The sequence below is a fragment of the Anomalospiza imberbis genome, chromosome 2 (genome assembly GCF_031753505.1).
Source record: "Anomalospiza imberbis isolate Cuckoo-Finch-1a 21T00152 chromosome 2, ASM3175350v1, whole genome shotgun sequence".
NCBI lineage: Eukaryota > Metazoa > Chordata > Aves > Passeriformes > Viduidae > Anomalospiza > Anomalospiza imberbis.
This window is the reverse complement of record NC_089682.1, coordinates 113,963,667-113,989,456: the sequence shown is the minus strand read 5'-3', so window position 1 is coordinate 113,989,456 and position 25,790 is coordinate 113,963,667. Positions and strand designations below refer to the sequence as shown.

The 25,790-nt window shown below is 41.2% G+C and overlaps 1 protein-coding gene across 1 annotated transcript; it reads left to right on the top strand.

Annotated features, from left to right (window-relative positions):
* Nucleotides 1–7,028: 7,028 nt before the first annotated feature.
* RP2 (RP2 activator of ARL3 GTPase) lies at nt 7,029–24,205 on the top strand. The gene is made up of 5 exons (XM_068182649.1): nt 7,029–7,260; nt 16,773–17,438; nt 18,840–18,954; nt 20,128–20,213; nt 21,644–24,205. Exons 1-5 carry the CDS (start codon nt 7,123–7,125, stop codon nt 21,725–21,727), a joined length of 1,089 nt encoding a protein of 362 aa, XP_068038750.1. The 5' UTR covers nt 7,029–7,122; the 3' UTR covers nt 21,728–24,205.
* Nucleotides 24,206–25,790: the final 1,585 nt, after the last annotated feature.

Below are 25,790 nucleotides of genomic sequence, written 5' to 3'. Positions count from 1 at the left end.
GAAGTTGAGATAGGTCTGGCTAGCTACCATGCAAAAGTGCTTATCAGAGATGAATTGCCACCCCCACATTATTTTCCATGGCCTACAAAAAGATTGCTTTGGGTGACAAACTGAGAGCCCCATATCTAACAAGTAGACCTACCATACTATGGCTGAGGAAGTCTACCCAGGACTCCAGTGACGGATTCCAGTGAACTGTGAACTGAAAAAGAAAAAAAAAGGCACTTTTTGATCACTTGCCTGTACTGAAGATGTTCAGCCACTAACAGAAGTACAGGAGAGACAGATTCTTCCTTATATAATTAAAACCAGGGACAGCTATTAGATTGTTTTTCTGGGTACATAGGTCCTGGTCAATAGGTCTGAAACAGAGTAAAGTGTGAGTCCCAAACTCAGCTGTCATTATTGGATTTTGGTTCTTTTTTTTTTTTATTTGGCTTTGTCCTGATGCCTTTCTGGATGAAAATTTTTAGAGAGTTTGAATAACCCCTGAGCTCCTAAAGAGAGAAGCATTGAGAATCATCAAAACAGCAGAAGGTTGAACGAGAAATTACTTCATTTGCTCTAAATCAAAGATATTCACCATTTTCACAATGCTCAGTGGCCAGCTCTGTATCAGTTTCTCGTGACTTGGCTGTGCTTCCCCTCTTTTGACTTTTAACTCTGGACCCATTTGCCTAACTACATGCAGGTCATGTGTAGTGTACTTAATGCTGTTTATGATCACAGGATTCCTTTGGCATTTCACCTTACAGTACTAGAATTTATACTTCGCTCTAGAGAATAAGTCTATTTTTGCAAGAGAACATATTTTTCATTCCACTTCAGTTCCTCTGTCTCTGAGCATTTTATTTACTGATTTCCATAGTGAACATTTTCACTCATTCAGTGCAAAATACATTATTTGAAAACCAGTCCTAGTGTGAGTGTCCCTAATAGCCAAGCAAGATCTAGAGTTTAATCTCTTCCCAATAAGAATTACTTCAGTATTTTCTTTCCATCTGCTGTCTCTGCAGTATCCCTTGCTATTTTTTATTATCAACAGTTTAACTAATTTATTCCTCAGAGTCTTACAGTGACACAGCACTATTTCTAAAAACAGTGTCTAGAATGTTAATTGCACATTCTGCTGAAAGACAGAAAGGGAAGAAAAGGCAAAACAAGTAGAATCCTATTTTTTTTGTTTACTTTAACAGCAGGATTTTTTTCACACTTAACACTGAATATTTAAATGTGCAGTTTAGATCTGATTACTGGCTTATTACTATGCTGATGAAATTTTATAAAGTCTCAACCTGTGTGAGAAGTGCTCAGGCTTATAGATTCCTGTATAATTCCCTAAAGTTAATGTAGGCAGACTACTGCCTTACTGCAGCCTTTCAGTATATTTTGGCAGGATTACAAGGTTCAGATGAGTGATTTTTGTCTACGTTTTTGTTGAGGATCTCACTTTTCTCACTTTTTTCCAGTCTCACTGGGAGCATCAGACAGCCACTGCTCACACCCACAAGAACAATACGCATGGCAGGTTGGCGCCAGAGATAAAGACGTCCCACAAAACTAATGTTAAGAGCTTCAGATTGGAAGAGCATCAATAAACTGTGCAACAAAGTAAAATGAAACTTCAGATAGACAAATTATGATTAATTCTGCAATAGCAAATTAACACTTTGCCACTTCAAATTGCCCATTTATCATGCTCTGGTGCACCAGAATTAGGAGGACAGTCTCTACCCCAGGTCTCAGCAATCCTTTTTCTGTGCCACAGCAGCAGCTGAAACCAACAGTGAAAGAGGATTTGTATTATGTCAGATATTAAGCAAGAAAACAGAACATACAGTCAAAAAGGCTCTAAAATGCCAAATGATAAGACCAAACCACTTTTACCCAAGTGTTTTATGGATTTTTCTGCATTAGGACTATGACAGAGGGAAACTTTCTCTGACCCTACATTTGCAACAATGCTCCACTGAGCACCCCAATGTCAGATGCTAGAGACCTGGACAAAGTAACTGGAGACAGTGCTGGCAGATGATTTTGTCAATTTTGCCTCAGATTCATGGGGAATCAGAGCACCTCTCACTTTTACCACAAATAAAGGATAACTCTAAGCTTGGGAAAAATTTAAGGGCTGCTGGGCCATGATGCAGCAAGCTGTTAAAATGCATTTTAATTTTAACTATGTGTCCAACTCTTCGCACTCCCTCAAATCCCTCTGAAATCTATAGATTTTAGCACGTGCACACATGCCTTGCTGAATCAGCACTGCAGCTTGTTTTCTGAATTGTTGCCCTATTAAACATGAATTAAAGAGATATAATTCATAAACTTCAATGTAACTACATTGCATTTTCATTTAACATTAAACTGAAGGGTCTGTCTGCTTCAGCTAGAGGCTCAGATGGAACACAAGGCTTTCTGGCAACCTGAATGTTGGGCAATACCCTCATTATGGCAGCTCTCTTCATATCACAAAACTGGATCTCAGATATAGACTCTTGTGTGAGATCTATCAACCTGTAAGTGTTGCATAAGGATAAGCTTTGTAGCTGAAAACTTAATTGTGCTCTATTGGAGTAACTGCACCCACTACATTAGCAGCCCTTAAGCAAATTGTGACCTTTCCAACTGCAGAATTTCTGTCTCAGAGATGGCTTGAAGCAAAATTCAGATTTAGTGTGGGGTTTGTATTGTGCATTATGCTGTCCTTTATGCTAGTATTAGGATATAGTCTTTCATTCCTTCAGACAACAATATTTAATTTATACCTTTTAAAAATTATTGATATTTGGATCTTCAGTAAAACACACTTCTAAAACGACTTGTAGTTCTATGTGGTGCATTTTAATAATAATTTAAAATACTGTTCTGTCTGTCTGCATCTCATGTACTGCATAGAACACTGCTCAATTTGGTTCTGAACACCAGCAACAGGAAGAGATCTGTAGACAAGCTGCAAATTCTTACAGGGAACATAATTTTCGTTGGAAGTATGTGGAAGGTAATTTTTGAATAAGCAGCTTAGCAAACATTAACTATTCAGTTTGTCTGTTTGTGCTTGTGCTTTTCCTTGTCCTATCAGGTAAGTTCACAGTAACCTGGGATACAGGCACACCTATCCATTGTTCCCACTTAAAGAATCCCAGCATTCAAGCTGCATATTACAGATTCTATGCTAGGGACAGCTACCCAAAAAGCTACAAAAAAAGAGTGCCTTTCCTTGTTGACCAGCAGCAATGTGATTCAGCATAGTTACTGATGACCAGGGCTAATTTCTGTATGCAAAGAGATGCTGAAAACCATATATTGCTTGAAAATGGGGAGGACATTTGTCCAAAATCCCCATTAGCAATGCAAAACAGATGCTAGTGCATCTTGTCACAAAATTAACCATATTATTTGTTCTACCCAGTCTCAAGTTGCAGACTAGCTTCTCTTGGTGTTCAGTCTGGCAAGAATCTCTAGCAGGAGAGAATCTGCTAAAGAAACCCAGAAATGCCAAAATGACCTCATAGTATGTGATGACTCTGTGTGAAAATCCTAGTCTGTATATTCATCATCTGCTTCTGAAAAAGAAAGAAAAAGAAAGAAAAAAAGGGGGAAAATATACAAGACTGAAATGCACAGATGTCTGATTGAAATGGTTGTTTTACACATTCGTCTGTTTCCCAACACAGTTTACCAAGTCTGGGCAAATATTTGTGCTGTCCCACTGCATAGGTGGTTGGGGATTTAAAGAAGCTGCTGGAGGCAAGGGATGCTTTCTGTGACAGTTCTGTCTTAAATGTGTATGAAAACATAGCCTCAGAGAGTGAACCCAGCAGTAAAGTATCCTTCCCTTCCTTTCTGTTGAATACTATGTATGGAATTGAATACTGTGGAAGGATTCATCTGTAATTCACAATTTTGTATGAGTATAGATTAATCTAATCTTAACTAGGGATTCTTTCCAAAGCTTTATATCAATTTTAGATAAGTTGCTAGGATCCCAAACACAGAATTTATAATCTTTCCTGATAGAAACATGAAAGGAGCTTCTAGAGAATAATAATATTTAAGCTCTTTGCTTTTCTTTATTTTCCTGTCTTAGAAATTATATTTTCAAGGTTTTCTCTATAACCAACAGGATTAAAAACCTGCTTTAAACAAAACACACTTTGATTTTGTTGTAAAGGTATGATTACAAGAGCTTTAAGAAAACACACAGAGAATACAATAAATCTCATGAAGAAGAAGACTGTGAGAGTTTGGCTTTGTGCATTGTCAGGCTTCCAACACTACCAAGACAAACAGATTCTAGCCCATGATGGGAGAAGTGCAGATGTGCACACAGTGAGCTCTTGCTTCCTTAAGATACCTGCTTAAGACCTGGGCAGGTTTCCAGGTCCTGATGTTTACTGAGAACTCCCTCTCTACGCTTTTGGGGCAATACAGAAGAGTGTCAAACAAAAGGAGGAAAGGGCATTAGAATCTTATCTGTGGGCATGCAAGCACTTTCAAGCATTCTGGGGGTAAGAGCCAGTCCATGCAGAGACACAGCTCATGCAGGTGCTTTGCCCATCTGCCTGAGAATGGCATCCCTGCCCCTCTGGGAAGGACAGCAGAGATCTGAAAGGCTCCTTGCGAGCTGCATGTGCCCAGAAGTCATCGATAGAGCAAGTCTCTTCCACCAAATACCTTAGAATATAACCCTTACAAAGAAAATGTTTTACTTTTCAGTTACCTAGATACCACTCTCGGAGACCACAAAACTCTGTATTAGACTGTAATTAGATATATTTCACAACACCCCCATGAGGGAAATCACTGATTACAGCAGTTTGTTGAAATTAAGGTGAGTGTAGTCATGGTTGGTAGTGACTATGATGCTATTGCAATCTTGTATTACTACACTTCAGGCTGTGATTGTATCAAATCTCAGAAGCCAAGAGGGTTGGGTCCAGCTAGCAGATGAGTAGAGAATGAAGAACTGAAATATGCATTTGTGATTTCTTAAGAAGTTATGTGCTTATAAAACACAAGTCATATTAATTTGCTCAGGAATAAGTACTCTGGGGCTTCAGTGTCAGGAGACACCCTAGAGCCTGAGAGGTTGTGTTATGTCAGAGAAATAAAACCGATGGCTTCTCCTGATCAGCTGTAGTCAGACACAAATCCTGTGTTTTCATGGGGCTGATAATTTTGCAGGACAAGTATGGTATTTTAGTTTTTAACAAAAATGCTTTTTATTCCTTCTATTTATTTTTTTTTTAATGGATGCACAGAAAGAGGAGCCTGGTTGCCTAAAGGCTGCAGGACTTTGCTACTCTGTATGAAATACTCAGGGGTCTTGGAGGACTCTTAGACTTCCAGAGAGTGAGCTAGAAGAGGTGAGGGTGTATCAGACTCCTGCATTCACAGTCTCAAACTGTCCTAGCTGGACACACCGTGTGTAATGGTTTGAGACAAAACTCAGGAGGAAAGAGCTGGTGCACAGAGGATTAGATGAAGATCAGCAAACCAGTGCCCAAGAAACCCAGGAAAATGGCTCATAGAGCAAATCTACTTTTCAACTGAGACGTAAAGCTGTGCTTGGTGGTGTTGAGGGTAGCTATTGACTTGAACTGTAGCTTCAAAAGCTCAGAGCAGGCTTCACTACTGCCCAGGTATACGGTTTTGCAGTACAGATGACGCCAAAAAGGGTGTCAGTCACCCCTCCTCCTTAGCAACCATTTATGAGCAATTGGTTTCCCTTCCTCCTTTCTGCTGTTTTCGGGGCCCTGAGCTGGACAAGCCTTTCAGCCTGCTCAACTGGCACAGCACTGCTCTGCCACATTTCCTGGCTTCTCATCTCTTCTATTCCTACAGCAGGAATGCCATCCTTTTTTTAACACAAATGTCACAGAGGTTTTGTTGGTGGGTATGGACCAGGTGTAGGTGACCAGGTGCTGGCAGCACGGGTGGTCTCTGTGAGGAAACAGGGCTGTCCCACACCGGGACACACATTTAAGAAAGGGCAAAACCACTATGTACCAGTGAGAGAGAGAGGAGGGAGAAGAAAAAAGTGGGGAATACCACTGTGAACATCACGGTCAAAAAAAAAAAGGAGGGGATGGAGGTGCTGCAGGTGCTGGAGCAAGGATTTCCCTGTAGCCCATGTGAAAGACCACAGTGGGTGCAAATATCTGCAGTGTGGCCCATGAGGGAGCCCACAAGAGAGCCGGTGGAAGAAAGAGTTTCTGAAGAAACCGAACAGAGTTTCTGAAGAAACCGAACAAAGCATGAGAAACAATTTTGAAGTATTTCACCTCAACCACGGAACCCGAATCTGTAAAATCCCGGGAAAAAAGTTTTTGACTGGTCAGATAGTCTGATAAAAAGAGTGTGGGTTTTTTCCCCTGGGTAAAACAAACAAACAAGCAAACACAGCCAAAGAAAACAAGCCAAACAACAAACTCACAAACGACAACCCAACATAGGAAGCCCGACTATTTGCAAAGGGAGACACAAAGCAGCAGAACGCTGCGGGTTCTCATGCCGCCACTTGCTGCTTCTGCTGCTCTTGCAAGAAGCCGGGTCTTCTGGGGCTCGCTTCCAGGGAGGCGAGCACGGCGGTGGCACGCGTCCCGAGGGGACCGCGCCGGTGTGTCCGTGGGAAAAGGACGCGATGCAGGATTAGCCGGTTTGTGTTTACACCCCGTACAGGGCGCTTTGCCTCCGACTTCCACAGCTGAACCCGCGCATGGCTCCGGGCGGGTTCCACCTCGGTAGAGCGCTGGGTTCACGGGCAGCCGCCGCCTCTTCCGAGCCGCTCCCGCGGGGCGGGCGGGAGGGAGCCCTCCCCGGGGCGGGGAGCGATGGCGATCATTGAGGAGCCGCGCTGTCCCGCTTGCCCCAGCCCCGCGGCGGCGCCACGCCCGCGGTGCGGCACCGCCCCGTCCAGGCGCCTCCGCCGGCCGGAGGCGATGGCTGGAGCGGGACGGGGCGGGGAAGGGGAAGGGAAAGGCGGGGGGAAATGTCGCGGTCGCTACGGGAGACGGGAGAAAACCGGAAGCCGGCGGGGCGGGGCGGCGCGGCGCTGGCGAGCCCTTCCCCGCTGCCAGCCTCTCCCCGCCGGGCGGCGGCGGCAGCAGCAGCAGCGCCATGGGGTGCTTCTTCTCCCGCCGCAGGAAGCCGGCCCAGGACGGCCAGCTGCCGCTGCAGCAGCAAGCGGGAGCCGGGCAGGACGCGGGCACCGGCGAGCAGAAGGCGCCGCAGTACAGCTGGGACCTGCGAGCCAAGGTACCGCCCCGGCGGCTGGGGCTGGGGCTGGGGCTGGGGTTGGAGCTGGAGCTGGGGCTGGAGCTGGGGCTGGGGCTGGAGCTGGAGCTGGGGCTGGAGCTGGAGCTGGAGCTGGGGCTGGAGCTGGAGCTGGAGCTGGAGCTGGGGCTGGAGCTGGAGCTGGGGCTGGGGCTGGGGCTGGGGCTGGGGCTGGAGCTGGGGCTGGAGCTGGAGCTGGGGCTGGGGTTGGAGATGGAGCTGGGGTTGGGGCTGGAGCTGGGGCTGGAGCTGGAGATGGGGCTGGGGCTGGAGCTGGGGCTGGGGCTGGAGCTGGGGCTGGAGCTGGGGCTGGAGATGGAGCTGGGGCTGGGGCTGGAGCTGGAGCTGGGGCTGGGGTTGGAGCTGGAGCTGGGGCTGGGGTTGGAGCTGGAGCTGGGGCTGGGGCTGGAGATGGAGCTGGGGCTGGAGATGGAGCTGGGGCTGGAGATGGAGCTGGGGCTGGAGCTGGAGCTGGAGCTGGGGCTGGAGCTGGAGCTGGAGCTGGGGCTGGAGCTGGAGCTGGGGCTGGAGCTGGGGCTGGAGATGGAGCTGGGGCTGGGGCTATCGCCTCTCTCAGTGGGCAGCGTCGCGCTCTCTCCTGCCGTCAGGGCTTTGCGGCGGGGTGCGTGCTCCGGCAGGGAGCACGCCTTCCCCCGTCCCGCTGTTACGCCTAGGTCCGTGCAGTTCAGTGCGTTTATTTAAACAACTCTAAAGTGTTTAGCCTAAGGATTTTACCAGGCGGTCTCAAATTGTGTAAGCGGAGAGGGCGGCGCGCTGGATAACGCGGCTGCCGGCGGTGCGAGCATCGGTCCCCGGTGCGGGGCTGCTCCGGAGGGGGCTGGCGCTGCCTCCCGGTGGGACAGCGCCCAGTGAGCAGGCAGCTTGGCTGTGACGGCTCCCACGGGTGTCTGCCTGCCGTCGGGATTCCTGATACAGCGCAGAGTCCCCTGGGTGCGTGCTTCACTCGAGAAAACCGGGATTAATGGCTGGGGAGCTGCTTGTGCCCGGGCGAGTCCCCGCACCTGGATTGGAGCGGAGGCATAAAACTCGTACCGTGTGTCCTGAATGTCTGCAGTGATTCTTCCTGCTTCGGTGTTTGCGCTGCTGGTTTGGTTGCGTTGTTTTAAGGCTTTGGGGTGGAGGTGGTGTTTTTTTGTGGTTTTTGTTTTGTTTTGTTTTATTTTGTTTTTTTTTTTTTTTGAGGAAGTAGAACTAGCTTATTAACCCCTTAAAAGACAGAGGAGGTCAAATCCTTTCCCATGCTGTTTCCGGAGCTCCCTGAGGCAGTCATGAAGACTCAAGCGGGAAAGCATTTAAATAAATGCTGGATAAAATGTATTTCTTCCCAGCCTCATTTCATGTTTCACTTCCTAAATACATAATGACATTGTAGCCCTACTAGGCCTCTCTTCCTCTCCTCTCCAGCTGCCTTCGGGTGGGGGAAGCAGAAACTGGGCAGGAGAAAGATGTAATTAATGTGGTTTCAACAAATAAAATCCTCAAACCTTCAGGCCATATTTTACAAGTACGGAAAAGAAAATGTGTGAACTTATTAGAATGTTTAGTTTGCTTGTTTTTTAAACTTGGCCAGGTGCTCTAGGGTGTCCCTGAAGTCTTCCAAGTAGATTAAGACAAGCTTAGATGGGGATGAGCTAGAGAGTGTGTGCGTGGCCTGGAGGAATTGGTTCCGTGAGGATAAAGATGAGCAATCTGTGTTGGGCTTATTGCTTTGACTGGATAGCGGATATTTTGGGAGCAGACAGAGAAAGAGAGGATAACAGCCTGTCACTTGTACGGAGACTACTCTCACAGTGGGAGGGGCTGTAGTGAAGAATTTTAGTGACAGAACAAAACTTTATCTAAAAGTAAATTACTAAATCAGCCTTTGGAATCCTATTTTTTAGTTTAAGAGCAAATTTACCAGCTTAAGCTCAACAGGTATGAGAATTTTTACCCCATCTACTTATACACAGTGAACTTTGAAAACTAAAAGAAGGAAAGTTAGGCTATAGAAAGACTTGATTCAGAGAATAGCCGGCCTTGTTACTAAGGAAATGGTTGTTGTTAACTTGCTGGAAGTAGGCTCAAGCTAACATATGAAACTGTTACAGCACCAACAATCTATCTCTGTGGAGTGAAAAAAAAAACACGGTCATGTATTGCATGTAAAACTTCCTCTTTTTTTGTAAAAGACTCTTAGAAACCAGAAGAATCAGTGAGTTTGGGCTGTGCTAGTGAACTGTGTAAACCATCAAATCAACTGCTTATTTTTGTACTGTACAGCCTAAGCATGGCTGTTTAATGTCTGAGTTCTTAGAAACCAGAAGAATCAGTGAGTTTGGGCTGTGCTAGTGAACTGTGTAAACCATCAAATCAGCTGCTTATTTTTGTACTGTACACCCTAAGCATGGCTGTTTAATGTCTGAGTTCTTAGAAACCAGAAGAATCAGTGAGTTTGGGCTGTGCTAGTGAACTGTGTAAACCATCAAATCAGCTGCTTATTTTTGTACTGTACAGCCTAAGCATGGCTGTTTAATGTCTGAGTTCATTTCCCTTGCTCTTTGCAGCCTTATTTTTCATTGGGTTTTTTTGGATGTAAGAGTAATCCATTAAACTAGGAAAGCACCTGGAGTCACCTTATCTTAGGTGAAGGAGTACTGAGCACTTGGTGCACTAAACTTGTTGATCCCAGTTTGTATTAAGTGACACCCTGTCAGTGTTAACGTAGTAGCTTTAAATGTTGTGTATGACACCTTGTCCAGTTGTCTATCGCTTTCTCATTTCTGATGCTTCACATATACTTATTTATTTCACAAGTTCGTGTTTGTACACAAAGTTAAATTGAAGTCAGTTGGAAAACTTGTGGCATCAAGACTCCTTTTTGGTCAAGTGCATTGAATCGTATTCTAAACCCTGAAAACCTCAACCCTGTCAACAGCTGTGCCAAGTTTTCTTTTGATGTTTATTTCTACCATTTGGGTTGGGGATGTGTTTCTAATTTTAGGCTCCCCTACGCAGTGATGCAGTTGTGGTTATGTAGTTCAGTTTCACAAGCAGGTTTGGCAGTTGTCTGCAGTTTTTGTAAACTATGCTCTGTATGTTCTTCCAGGTGAGTACATCTTGCTGCTCAGACACTTCAGCTGTCTTCCTGTAAACTAATGCCATCCTGACATGGCAGAAAAATGTAGGCACACCTGTGTGCATATTTGTGTGATTAGGGATGGGTGGGGGGGGAACCTGAGGGGTTCCACTAACAAAACTACTTCTACAGCTTCTGAAGGACATAATTGCTAGTTGAGCCTATTTTAATCATGTTTTCATGGCAAAAGATGATTAGTATTGATACTGTCTACTAGTGTAGTTCCAGACAAAGAGTAATATGATGATATTACAGTGACCGTGTAACTCTTGTGTAATAGACCCAAAAACAGACCATGTGGTAGAAAATTCTAAATAGAAAATATTATAAGATGCTGATAGCTAAATCGAAATTAAGGAAAGTATATGAATTTGAGGAACCTTTTCAGATTTCTGTGTGGCGTTATTAAGTGAGGCCAAAAGTTTTAAGGTATGCAAAATTTAATCAAATTTAGATTACGTTGTAAACCTGCTGGAGTCTCTGTGATGCTTACTCAGCCATGGGTTCAGAGAACTGTGTGAAGATTACTTATGGTGCAGTAGAAGAAAAAAAGGATCAGATTATCTTGAAAGGAGAAGGATGAGTATTCAGTTTCCTGCTGCTCTGGGATTCTCAGTCCATGAGTGTAAGTAGAGCACAGTTTATTGCAGAGTCTGTTAGTACTGCATTGCATCCTGAGGACTTATTATTCTCTTGATGTCTTTGGGCTGTCACGAGAGTCTCTTTCTGACCAAGTTTGGGAGAGAAACTTGGTGGTGCTCAGCCCTTCCCAGCCTTCTTCAGCTAGCTTTCCACCTGGGTTGTTTTCCTTTCCCGCTGTATGACTAGCAGCAGTGACTGAAAGTGGGTATGTACAGAGAGGAGACGGTGCTTTTGTGTCTGTGATGGCAGCTGCACTCATGACCTCCACAGGAGAAGAAACACAAATAGCTGCATCATCTTTTTTGCTTTTGTCTCATGTTCAGAGAAGTAGGATTAGATTAATTATGATTATAGTGACATTTAGAGTTTAGAGAAACTCTCCTTCTCAGATTATTTTTTTAACTTTTAGGAGGAACAAGTAAAGTTTTGTTTTATGTCAACTGACTTGCAACTTAACTGGTTTAGTTGATAGGAAACATGCACCTATCATTGTTATTGTTCTGTGTAGCTGTATTTAAATGGTTGAAAAACCTCAAGAAGTTTAACTTTTTGCCTAAATCTTAGTATTTTGTTAGTTACCTTATGTTTGAGGGTTTTTCATGAATGCTCTGAGCTGACTCATGTATCTTGAATTGTCTAGATCTTGTTTAGGTAGCCATTTTGTACTTTATTTTTGAATATAAATAACTTTTTTCTCTAAACAATTAATTATTTTGTCTTTAAATCCAATGTATCTCCCTTATGCTTCCCGGTGCACCAGAACTGTTGCTGTATTTCTCAAAATGTGGTCAGATCAACTGAGTAACAGTCAGGAGGTTCATATTAAGCAGTATCTCCAGTTAGATCAAGTACAGGCCTGTGGTAGCTTCCTCTCTTCTTTCACTTTTTCTGTATGCAATATTTGGCAGTGGTTTGCTGAATGTGAATGACCGTTTTATGATGTTATGGGCATTATGGAAAGGCATGAAGATTCCCAAGAATAGAATGAAATGAGCATTCAGACTGTTGTATTGGCCACTTCTAAAGTTACAGTATGCTGGAGATGCTCCAAAATGAAAAACTGTTTGCTAGAGACAGGAACCTGCACTACATTTTCCACCTTTTCATGTTGTGCAAGAATCTTGAAATCTGCCAGTGGGTGAGTAACTTCAACAAGCAAACTCCAGAGGATGTTGCAAGTCATTACTTGAGGGCACCAAACCCATGCAAGTATGAATATGCAGAAGTGTCTAGGCCTGGGAATGCACTTTTATTTCTTATTTCCCTAAAGTTAATTCCCCTGCTGACAAAAATAGTGCTTAAAGCTTCTTAAGTTGATGTGCCTACCCTATAGGTGCAGCTTTTAATGTCACTGGGTCAGCAGCCAACTTCTGTATGTCATCAGCTGTAAGTTAATTTCTGAACTGCTGTCTACAGTGACTTAGAGAGATAGGGGATGATTTTTTGAGAATTATATTTAAAAGAGAAGACCTTGGTGTAAGTGGTTTAGAACTACTTTACAAACTGTTTGCTCAGCAGCCCAGACACAGATAACTAGAGGAGAACTGTAAGAATGTCAGTACCTTCTCATATTTATAGGGATCTATCACTTTTGACTGAAACTCCTTCCCTGATGGATCCTGTGAAAAAGTCTTGCTAAGACATGAACTCATACCAGAAACACTTCAAGATGTTGGGATCCTTTATGATTCTAGGTACAGTTAACATTAAAAGCTGTGAAGCTCTAGTGCTTCCAAGTCTTCTTCCAAATGGGAGCTGCCCAGTTTTGGTGCCAGTAAACTGGATAATGGTGGCTGAAGAGATGTATGTCATGTGCAGCTTTCACATAGCCTCTGACCTTCTTGCAAGACAAGTGTTTGCAGGAAGTAAAGCTACTTAATGTATCTTGCACTTGTAACAGGATGTCCTGGAGCTGTAAGCAGCTGTGACAAACTTGTTTGCCTTCACTTCTCTCCTTTTGTTTGTTCTTTAAAATCCTTGCTCCTTACAATTTATCCTCTAGCCCTTTGTAACAGACTTCTCACCATTGTAATTGCTAAGAACCAAAGATTATGCTTCTATGCCTGTTTGGAGAAGGAAAAATATTAACCCTGTAAGAAGGGCTGGCTTTTTCATCATCACATCTGGTTATATTAGGTCATTCTATGGAGTAATTCCTGAACCTGTGCATAGCCACTTCAGTTAGAAGGTTTCATCTCCTGAGCTGCACCAATATCTATTAATGTACTACTCTTATCTACTCTAAGAACTCTTTAAATTCAGCTGAAAATATTAAAAGCTACTGCTATGAATACTGTCACCTTTTGAACTTATAGCAGCCTGGGAAAAAAAAAGACATTTAAAAAACCTGTTAAGGGCTGAAGAGTAAAGCATCTGTCTGGTTGAGATGGGTGGATTTGGACAAAGTGTTTTGAAACTTTACCCAAATACAAAGGACAAGTAGATGAGTTATCAAATAGTTGAATTTTCCTGACCTGCCATGTGCTGAAGATTTTATAGCCAGTGGAAGACCAGAGGAGTAGGCAGAGAAATGTATACAGCCCTGGTTGTGGTTGTACAAGACTGCAGATGTTACTTTCTTCTGTTTCTTTTGGCTTTCCTAGCCTGCTTTTTTTGCTATATTGCCAAGACAGAGCTCAAGAAGCAGTTGGTGTTCACTGTCAGGGGAAGGAAGGTGGTTACAGTGATTTAATATTAACCTGTTGATGATACCTGAAGACTTCAGAGATGGTGAATGTGCACCAAGAAGGCAGAGGGCTTCCTGGCATCAAAAGTGGCCAGCAGGACTAGAGCCATGACCTGTACTTGGCACTGTTGAGGCTGTACCTCAAATCTTGTGTTCAGTTCTGAATTCCTCACTTCAGGAAAGACACCGAAGTTCTGGAGCATGTCCAGAGAAGGGCAATGGGGCTGGTGAAGGGTCTGGAGCACAAGTCTGATGAGAAGGAGCTGAGGGAGCTGTGGCTGTTGGAAGAAAAGGAGGCTCAGGGAAGACCTTATTGCTCACCTGAAAAGAGGCTGTTGGAGGTCAGGGTTGGTCTCTTCTCCCAAGTACTGAGTGATAGAACAAGCTGAAAAGACCCCAGGTTGCTCCAGTGGAGGCTTAGATTGGACATTAGGAAAATTTTCTGTGTGGAAAGAATTGGAACAGGCATCCCAGGGAATCACTACCCCTGAGTTTGAGTCATCATCCCTGGAGGTATTTAAAAGATGTGTAGATGTGGCAGCTGTATCTAGTTTAGTGGTGGACTTGGCAGTGTCAGGTTAATGGCTGTACTTGATGGACTTAGAGGTCTTTTCCAATTTAAACTACTCTATAATCCTATGAGCATATAAGGAGCTGTTGGATGCATCCTCAAAGTCATGGTTCTGCCTTCAGGCCTGTTTCTCTGGCATGTTTCTTTTACCCAGGAGAAGTGGAATATTTATATCAGCTATAGTCATATATCCCCTCCTCTCAGGGGAAATAACCCAGTGGGGAGAGAGAGTATCAAATCTATTTCATGCAGTCCCTCCAGTTTGTACTGCAGTGTTAATAAATAGTCTTAGTCTTTAAAAGGATAACTGCAAAGCAAAATCAAAGGAAATGTGCAAATTCCTTGGCATGGTCAACAAATTGAGAAGTAAAAGCTGTGTCAGGGTGGAACTCCTAGTTCTGGAAAAAAGGTAAATAAAGAGGAGCTCCTGAATCTGATAATAAGTCAAACTTTTATCTTTAACTTGACTACTGTTCTTACTCAAAAACTCTCATTTGAAAATGTCTATAAGCTGTGAGGTTGCTGACTAACCAGTGTTTTTCACCTAGGCCTAAATAAAATTGCAAAGTGAAGTTTCACACGTCCTTGCAAAGGCCACTGGGTAGGATGAGCTAGTGCTGCTTCAGAGGCTTTGTAGAGCAGAGCAATTCAGAAAGACATGCTTAGTTCCAAGTTTCAAAAAAGCTCTAAGTTCTGGAAACACTGAACTTCTCATTCCTAAGAGAAGTAATTGTTCCTCTGTGCCCCTTTTGAAAGTAGTGAGTCTCTCCCGTGGTTATTAAGAAAAAAAAAAAAAAAAAACAAAAACACCCGACATACAGATATACACAAATATATATAAATGTCCTAGGAAGAATATGTCCAAAAGCAATTTTAATATTTGTGTTCTCAAGTAAGAGAGAATATGAGGATAAATAACTTGCATATGGAACAAATATGTAACATTACTTGAGACTAAAGACCTTGGAGACTTTGAATCCAAAGCATATTGTGTGACTGAGTCTCCATAAGGTGTCCCTTGTCTTTTGAGTCCCCCAATTTTATTTATAACACTTCCAGCAACACTTTGCTGGAGGTATACTGTGGTATTAAGTATGATTGAGGAGAGAGTTCTAAGAAGCCATCTTCATTGTCTCAACTTGCATTTTATTTGGAAGATTCATCAGCTGCAAACCTCCTTTCCTGTCTGAAGGTGGTATCTGTTGCATAGAACAAAATACATTTTATCAGCTGGCAGAGATTTTTAGCTTCCTTTGGCTGTTCCAGTCAAAAGCTACCAAGGCTGGTTTAATGAATGTCTGGTGCTAGCCCTTTCTGGTTTATGCCTTTTACTGGTCTCTAAATATTGTGTTGATGTTTGACATGCTAGGAAGAAGTTTTTCTAGAAATTGAACTACATCAAAACTGTGGTAGTGCATGATAACTGATTATGGTACAGCAAAGTTTAGGAGCCTCAAGGCTGATAATCAGATAGCAGGTTGGTGAAGTGGTCTTGTGTTAGTCATTCCCTTGTACACTTCTAAGTGCTATTTTAATGAGCTTTCACAAGAGAGCAGAGTAGAATTTGCTCCAGGAATTGTAGATGGGCTTGACTTATATCTAGAAATAAGCCAGCTCAGATTCCTTTGGTTTCAGGACAGCATGGGCTGTATTATTCATGCTTTCCACCTGTATTGCATCCATCCCAGGTGCTGTGTGTCTTGTGACTTGCTGCTCCCTAAAGGAGAGTCCCAGGGAAAGCCACAGCCTCCCTCAAATGTTCTGCCCCAGCCAGAGGGATGCTGGAGTGTGGAGGAGATCTGCAAACATGCCCCCTGTTATCACCCCTGCCAGTTTTTGCTTTTTGGACATAGCTAAAGCAATCTTTTATGTTTTGTTAGCACAAAAATCTTGTCATTGTTAGCACGAGGTAATGCTGTGGCACACATTAATGAGCTCTCTGTAGTTTGCAAACATAATAGAGAAGATACCATTTGACAGCAACAAGGTTTCCTTGCAATGTGTTGAGGTAAAATATGACCAAGAAAGCTACTCAAAAAGGAAGTACTGTGTATCTCCAGCTTCATGAATCTGTCCGTATGTTGGACAATTTATTTGTTACTACTCTCCCCAGAACCATCATCCTTGTTAAAACTGTTCAGAGTCTACAGTTAAAACTAGCTCCCCTTGCCCCTTTCTTTATTAAAGGACAAACTGAGTTGCTTTTTTTTTATTCCCCTGGAGATTATCAGAAGTGCAGTTCCACTTCTTAGTTGTATCTCAATATTGTGTATTCCAGTAGTTTAGCTGAAAGAGTTGCTTCTGATCTTTCATCACTCATTGAAGACCCTTGTGGCAGTTTATCCTGTACAATTCAGTGGTACTTCAATCAGTGCAAGTCAATGGGCATTTAACATTATAATATTCTCTGCATTTGAAGACTTTAACCTTTTTTTTTTATTTTATCCCTCCCTCAGATTGACCCCAAAGATTACACTTTTTCCGGACTGAAGAATGAAACTGTGGGTCGACTGCCTGGAAAAGTAGCAGGGCAACAATTTGTCATTCAGGACTGTGAAAACTGTAAAATCTACATATTTGACCATTCTGCTACAATCACGATTGATGACTGTGTAAATTGCCAAATCTTTTTAGGACCAATAAAAGGCAGTGTGTTTTTCCGTGACTGCAAAGATTGTAAATGTGTGGTTGCCTGCCAACAGTTCCGCACTCGGGACTGCAGAAAGCTGGAGGTGTTCTTGTGCTGTGCCACCCAGCCCATTATCGAGTCCTCCACAGGTATGAAATTTGGATGTTTCCAGTACTATTATCCCGAGCTTGCTTCACAATTTAAAGATGCTGGTCTGAGTATCTTCAATAACACGTGGAGCAACATCCATGACTTTACCCCTGTGTCTGGAGAAAATAACTGGGGCCTTTTGCCTGAAACTGCTGTAGTCCAAGATTATGTTCCTTTGCCCAGCTCTGAGGAGCTGAAAGCTGTCAGGGTTTCTACTGATGCTACAAAGAGCATAATACCCATAACTCGAGGGCGGAGACAGAAGAACAGCGATGAATCGTGTTTGGCCGTGTTTTTTGCTGGTGACTACACAACTGCAAATGCCAGGAAGTTAATTGATGAGGTAAGCAACCTTTGTCTTCATTCAGGTTTTTCAATTCCTAATTCAACGTTCCTGTGGACAGCCTCTATATTCTCCCTGAAGGGAGAATTCAGCCTTCAGGCTGTGTTTGTCTACTGACCATACTGGTCAACTGCATTGTTTAAAACTTTAAAGCAAGGTAAGAGACCGAATCTCATTTGATCAGTCAGTTCTTTACAATTGACATCCTGTGAGTGGCACATCTATGCTCTAACAGTTCTGGTGTATTTTTCCATCATGGCACAGCAAAGCGATGTTCTGAAGAAAATGTGTATTTGATTTGATGAACTTGGTCAAATATAGAGTAAGTGATTGACAATGCTTGTGAGAAAGATGTAACCAATTAACTTGTTAGCTTGTCCTAAAAGTCTCAGCTAACAGAAGTCTGTCCTCAAAGTTTTTACAGTACTAACAGAGAGTCTTAAAAAAAAAAAAGTGTTAAAATGTCACAGGGCAGAGCCAGTAACCATGGGCTACAGCATCTGAGAGTGGTATCTGCAAAAGCTGCTGATCACAGTGTTGTTGTATGATCAGCTAAACATCTGGTGGAGCTCTTTCCCTTGGGTTTTTATTGCAAGGAAAGAAAGCTGTAGGATGTCTCCTTGCCTCCTCACTGCCCAGCTGGACTTTTATGGGTCTGAGCTACTGAGTTACTTGAGTGAAGGCAGATAATGATACTTTCAGGTGGTTTATTTTCTGACAAAAGAATAGTTACAGGAGGAGGGTAATAAATGTGTTCTCCTCTGTTAGTAGTTATTTAGAATTTAGAGTTAAGAAGATGCTAAAGGACTAGTTAGTGAGCTTCTGTGGAAATCTAGCTGCTCTGTAGATTAGTGGATGTTTTGGAAGTAAAAATGTATTTGCTCCTTTCCCACATGCTTTTAGTTTCATATTAGATTTGGAGTAAAAATGAGGGGGTGGGATGTATACGTGTGTTTTCAAATGTTGTTAACTCTTGTTCCAAAACTGAAAACTTAGCAGTGGATAGATGAGAGTTTGAGCTAATGCTTGACTGAACTATTGCAGACTAAAGAGAACTGACTGTTTCTTTCCATATGCTGAATGCTTTTAACTCCCATTAGTTTCTGCTTGTGAGGGATTGTGGGGAAAAACACATAACCCTGGGCCCTAATATATAAAACAAAAACATTCCCATTTATTCCTCTAGGTGCAATAGGGCAGAGGAGAAAATCTGGATGAATGGAATGAAAATAAACAGAAGTGTAGAAAAAGCAAATGATCTCTGAAAAGAGCAAAAAGAGTCCCTTTGCTCTGAGACGTAATGTGTATGGGAAAAATGGGTCTATTACACTGTAGTCTGGATACTCAAGTTGAACTCTGCCTTAGAAGCATTTTTAACATGAATTCTTCCTCTGTTAACAGATGACTAGCAAAGGCTTTCAGCTGGTACAGACTAAAGAAGTTTTAATGAAGGCAGAGGATGCTCACAGAGTTTTCCAGCAGAGTGCATTAGAATTCATTCCATTGCTGGAAAAAGGTTTGTGATTTCTTTCTCCTCTTGATATAGAATTCTGTCACTAGAGAGTTCTGGAGAAGAAAGAGGAATGAAGGACAAATTTTTATTTCAAGGGCATGCTGTAAAACCTGTTGTGATGAGTTTTGGAAGCCTCAGTGAGGCCCTAAACCAGCCAAAACTCCTGAAGGCATCAAAAATGAGTTATTTCACATATATTTTGTGTTTCTGTTCCCCCTCTAGTGGTCCAACCGCATAGCTCAGGAGCAGTGGCACATGCAGGTCTGCCTGGAATGGTCAAAAAAAGCTCATGCTTTTAGACTACTCCTGACTTATCACCAGTGCTAGCTCAACCACTGAGCTGTTCAGTGTTTCTGGATAAATTATTTAGGCAAATCAATATAGGTGTACCTAAAGCAGACAAGTGTTTAAAATTCTTGTTGACAACTGGTATACTGTCAGTATTTCAGAAGTCTTTCTATTGATATGACTGAAGTTGGGTTTTGTCTCTTCTTTCAGAAGTACTGACATCTTGTTATCTGTTAGATGCTAAATTTCACTGCACATTCCCAAACTTAGTAGCAACAAGTAAGTTTTTTCATGGTGACATGAGAGGTCTGTGATGCTCATTGCAAGAATAGGACCAAAGTCATTGCACTTGTAAAATGATAGTCCAGCTTATGGGCTATATTACAGTCAGGAGGGAGGAAATACTGTGTTCAGAATGAAACCAGAGAAAGCAGATCTGCAAATAGTGGGTGAGAACAAGTCTAAAAATCAGGCAATTCACTGTCTTGGGACTGAAGGAAAAATGCTTGAATGACTCAGTCCCACTCCAGATGTCTGTGAAACGCCTCACTATTTGAGCAGTATAGTCTGACTCACTTCCATGATGCCTTGCACTCCTTAGCATTTTTGTGCTATTGCTGCCTTTCAAGAAGTAAAACTGGAATCCTGCCCAAATATCTAAAAAAAAAAAAAAAAAAAAAAAAAAGGCATGGAATTGCAGATAACATGGTACTTTTTTTGGTAACATGTTTAAGTATTTTTAATTCTTTATCTGCCGTTATGGGACTGTTCAAGCAAAAAAAATAAAATGCTTGTTGCAAGCTTCACAATTCCCTATGGGTTGAGACATCTACTGTTTCAATGCCAAGCTTAAAATTATTATTGATTTTAGATGAAACTATTTTCTAGGTCCAGTGGTTGCTTTGGAATTCAATGGAGATGGTGCTGTGGAACAATGTCGAAGCACTGTAAATGAAGTTTTTAGTGGGACCAAGGTAAGCTGGTGTATTGCTTTATTCTCAGAAAATATTACAGAATGTCTGAGCTATTTCATGGTCAAGATATAGTGTTGACATGCTACGCATTTTTTTAGGTTCATGGGTAGTAAAATTGGAATATCCTTTTGTTGTTGTTTTGGCTTTTTGTGCTCAAAACATGAGTTACTTTTTGCTGGCAAGAAAATTGTCCTAGGAAAGAGAGTTCTGAATCCCCATATCCACTGGATAATACAAGATTTTCACTTAAAACTGTTATTTCACATAACACAAAATCAAGTCCTATAAATGTAGTACAAAAAAGTTCCACTTCAAGTCTTGGATTTAGTCACTTAACTTTGTGGTGTCCTGCCTATTAAACCACAACAAAGATAATATGGTGGGATTTCAACTTTTTTCCATGTTTACTTTTGCTGTGTAGGATACCACAGAATGCCATCCTTCAAAGACAGTGTTTTTTTTTTCTTCTGTCAGCTTTTTTCAGTTTAGCTTCCTTGCACCACACCTCCTCTTTCCTTGCTGTTCCATTTCTCTAAATGGCAATGGTTTTGAGAAAGTTTATGGAAACATTTAGAGCACTCCTGATAACAAGAGATTGACCAACCCTTGGCTCTCAGGCAGCTGTTCAAAGATGACTAAAATGTCTTTGAGACATAGCATCCATGCAGCTCCTTGCTGTCTTTCAGTTCCTTTCAAAAGACTTACTTGCGACTAGGCTGCCCAGTTTCTGGAAAACAGTCATCTTGTAATAAGTAATCCCATTTAATTTTTTGATTGAGGCTATTGCTTGTATGTTGAGAGGGTGGACAGCCACAATGTCCTCAGTTTACACTCAACTGTTTGGATAGTACCTAAGACAATTGTTGCTGATCTGCTGAAAGCTGTCAAAGATGACTGTCCTGGAGTTTGGACTTTAACACACACTGAAATTTTGAAAAATGCAAAAGTAATTGAAGTTACTTTTTTAAAAAATAGTCATCTGCTGGAGAAGCAATGAAGATATTTTGAGGGTAATATAACACAAGGAAATCTGTCTTAGAAACTCTCCCTTTCTGTTAAAGGAAAGTAGTAGTCTAAGGATTTTGTGTATTTATTTTTCCCCCATTCTCCTGGAGAGAGTTGATTTTGCCAATCAAAATATATCTAAATAGACAATAACTGAAGCTGTGACCTCTGAATAATGAAGGCCCAAGCTCCTGATCCTGAAGGCAAGGGTTAATGCAGCCAGCATGAGTGCTAGGAAAGGGTGATGATAACAAATGGTGGATGCATCAGGGCTGAGAGAATACTAGGATGTGTTCTGTTGTGCAGCGGGAACCAACAGAGTTGCGTCTCTCATAAAATGCAAAACTAAAAATAAACATTACCGGTTCCAAATGAGCACGACTGCTTTTACTGATGCATAACTATTTTCTTGTTTAACAAAACAGGTTTTTGTGTCGGAAAGCAAAGCATCAGCATCTCAAGATGTAGACAATTTCTACAATTTTGCTGACATGCAGATGGGAATGTGAAGTGCAGCATGAAGGTGCTCACGTACGGTTTGTCTTAGCACTTGGACGTCACTTGGCTTCAATATCACAGTAGTTTTGTCATTTAGTTTTGTATTTCTCATATATCCCTTTTATAATGCCTCTGGTGGTTTTTAATACCATATTATCTCAGCTGGAGTAAACTGAATAGCTATCCATGTGCATTGTGTTTGAAACTTAAGTTTAACTTCAGAAACAATTGAGCTTTTCTACCAACTTTTTTACAGTGATTTCTAAACATCTATTGACACTTGAATGTTTCTTGACAACATCTAATGGTTAAACATATTTTTAAAGTGCAATGCTGATCCAAGTTCGATGCAATAGTAATTGTTATCTTTCACTCAGACACATTGTTAAGAAAGTGTGAAAGTATTTATGTGAAATTTGCCCTTCAAAATTTTCCCACATGCAAATTTGTCTTCACTGGGGGTCCAGGAAGGAAGCTGTCATTGACTTTTTCTGAAAGCTTAGTCTGAAATGAATTGTCCTTGTAGCACGCTTTCAAAAGCGGTTTGTGACTTTGGCTTACTCTGCTTCAGCATGCTTTTTGAATAAAGTTGTTTGCAGCAGCATTTGTGGTGAGTTGTCACAACAGCATTCTGGTAAATGAGCACTTCCAGGCTTTTCTGCTTTGAGGTGAATCCTGAGCATGAGTGCACTGCTGAAGCTACTCTAAGGTCTGCTCGGGTTCTTTGGCGATACAGCTACCTCTGGCATTGCCAGCTCACACATATTTGAGGTTTCTTTGCACTTGAGCAATAAACCTCTGGCATATTATTGTTTGCTAGAAGGGACATAGCCAGTAGTCAGAGAAGGACTCTGATGGCATTAAAAACCCCCTCTTCCTTGCTAGACCCCAGGAGAAGGCTTTTACATGCAGAAGTAACATAGGAAGTGCTGTAAAGTGCTACACACTGCCATAGGATTTATTTTGTATTAATTCTAAAGACAGACTGAAGAAGTGCTGCCAGTATTTTGTGAGATGCATTTGAATAGTGTTCAGTAATAATGCTTATTGCTAAATAATGCTATTAGAATGCAAAACTATATGCGTATTGAACGCATGATTTTATTTTTGCATATTACATCCTAACTGATTTTTCTACATGAACTTAAAGCTTCAGTCCAGGTTTACAAGCCCTCTGTAATACTTGAGCCAATTGTGAATGCAGACACACAAAACCAAATTTCATCATTAAAACATGGCTTTCCAGTTTGCATAGCCTTTACATTTCGTTGAAAGGATTGGGGCTGTGTTGAGGTGCTAAAGAAATTTCCTCATTATGGTCATCCATCAAAAGGGAAGATCTTGCAAATTTTAACTGAAGATGAGTCTTGACTCATGAGTTTCACAGCTCTGGAGCTCCAAAGTGGATGGCTAAAAACACATCCCTATTTTTTTTTTTAAATTAGCACATGAAAGAATCTCTTCTTCTGAAATTCATAATTCTGTAATGACCAAGGAAGGTTCTGAAGTGTCATTTTGTTGCTACTGGGCAAATCCTTGCCTTTAGTTTAAATTCAAGAATATGTCCTTAGGACCTCTTGTTATAGTTATACATAGATTAAATAAGGAAGAATATCTCCTGAATAAACTAAACCATTGGTATACTGGAGGCAAGAAAATTGCCACTTCTTTGAAATGTTTTTATTTGACAAAGTCAAGCCACCACCAGAATTCAACTGGTAGCAGAAATTATCAGTTACTTGCACTTAGCCAGCCAGGAAAATTTTTTTTTTTCCTAAGTGTGAGGTGAGGCTGTAAAAAGAACTAAAACCTTTATTTTGCTCTCTAACGTACTAGCACAACTCATCAGTCAACATTTACAGGAAGTAATCTAGACATGTACAGTAAATGTATTATTTTGGTATGGACAGTACTTTGAAATTGTATAATGTACTTTAGAGCTGTCATTGTGTGATTTCTATCAGCAGTACATATACCAGACTATCTTGGTCTCTAAACTTCTACATATAATATTTCCAAAGTTACATGCTGACACATGATTATGTGTATGTTTATAGCTTATTTTTTTTATTATCAACCTACTCTGGAAACCAAGTGCTAAATGGACTTCTGTGACTCCTTTTGCTGGAGGACAGGAAGATTAATGGAAAATTAATCTAGGCTTGAAACAGTGAAATAACTTTTCTACATGCTGAAAAAGAGCAGTGTTGATTTTTTTTTTTTTTTTTTAACATGGATGGTCTGTTTACCGGCATCAAGAATTTTTAATAAAAAATCCCTAAATAATGAAGGAATTTCTCTATCCAATGATTGATTTCCATTTCTTGCTAACAGGTGTTAAGAACACTTCTAGCTTAAGAGTCAGGAATTCTTTGCATTACAGAATGGTACCTGTTTAATGTATTCTTTGTATATTTCTTGTGTAGCTTTTAATGTCATTTGTATTACACTGTGAATGTGATTCCTAATAAACATTTGAAATATTTGAACTCTGGATTTTGAAGACTTTTTAAAATTATGGTATATTGAAAAACATAATTACATTATATTAGGTATAAAAACTGGGATATAAACAGGGATATATCTTGAAATAGATACTCATAGTTAATTGAAAATAAGCTCTACCTCTCTAGGCATTCATTCTCTGAAAAAGGTGATTTTTTGACAGCAGGGATTTTTCAGAGATTGTGGTGGTTATAGTAGTAAAATTGTTAATTTAGAAAGCAGGTCCATTTAATATCTGAAAACCAGTAAAATCCTTCTGAAAATAGGTAAATATTTAATGCATTTCCACAAGTGGTTTTAAACTGGTCAGAAATCTGACTCTTCCAAGCAGAGATGGTCTAGGGTAACTCTCACTAAGCATAAATGTTTGGAAAGAACATAAAGTACTGTATCAATACAATTGTCCTTTGAATATATTGAGTAAAATTGCCAAGCTTTAAAGTATCAAAGCTTTTGGTTTACCTTTAGCTATTATTGTACAATTTTACAGTTTAAAAACCATCTTGTTACCCTAGTTGGATCCAAGTTGCCTAATAATCTGTTCTTTTATGTGTCTGAGTCATAGCAAAGCTACCCTTAAGTATTTTCATCATTTTTACCAATCACATCTTCAAATACAAACATGAAGAAGTATCTGTGCCCCAGTTGCTAGAATACCACCCAATTTCTTTTGTTACATTTAATATACATGCATTTTTTGCATTACTTTAATCCACATACCAGGCTGCACTTACATAACTTGTACAATTGTTTTTTCAATTCCATAAAGCAGCCTTAACCTTTGATTACAAAATACTTGCTTAAGTCATTCTGACTAATAAGGGGAAAAAAAGTTTTACTGATTTAAGCATGAGTAAAACTCTGGAGCTGAATATTTTCTCATTTAAATGCTGGCTTTTAAGTATTTAGGTTTTATTAATACAGAATTCAGGGTTCTGCACAAATTTAAATCAGCATTGATAATATCTTCTAAAATATGTTGATTTCAAAGGCTGTTTTCCTAAAAATTTAATGCAGGACATAGTGAAATAAGTCTTAACACCTAGGAGTAGCTCAGTTGTCTGCCTAATTAGTTCCTAAACTCTAGATCTTTTGCTGTCAAGTTCCTTGTTGACTCATTGCGACCTTTGTGCCATTTATTTTTTTGAATTAATGAGTAAGCCTCCTGAGTCCACAAGGGTGATGTACATCTTTGGAGGTCTGCAGGAACAGCTCTTCCAAGGCATGTTTAAATCTGATCTAAACCATGTAAATTCTAGTCCCACAGTTTCAAAAGCTATGAATAAGTGCCAATTGCAAGTATTGTCTCTAGCATCCATGGATTTGAGTGGGATGGTGCAACTGGCTGTAGCACTTCCTGAAGCTGTGTGCTGTAGTACTGCCTTTTGCTGCAGTGTATGTTGGAAGGCAGCTAGCTCTGGGGGTCCACCCTGTTCCCTGGGCATTGATTGCAGAGTTTGCAGTACGAGCTATAGTAATTTGCTGAGGACAACAATTTCTGAAAAATAATCATTTGCTGTATTGCCATCCTGGAGGTTTTTCTTAAAGCTGTCTAGTCTGAGCTCTGTC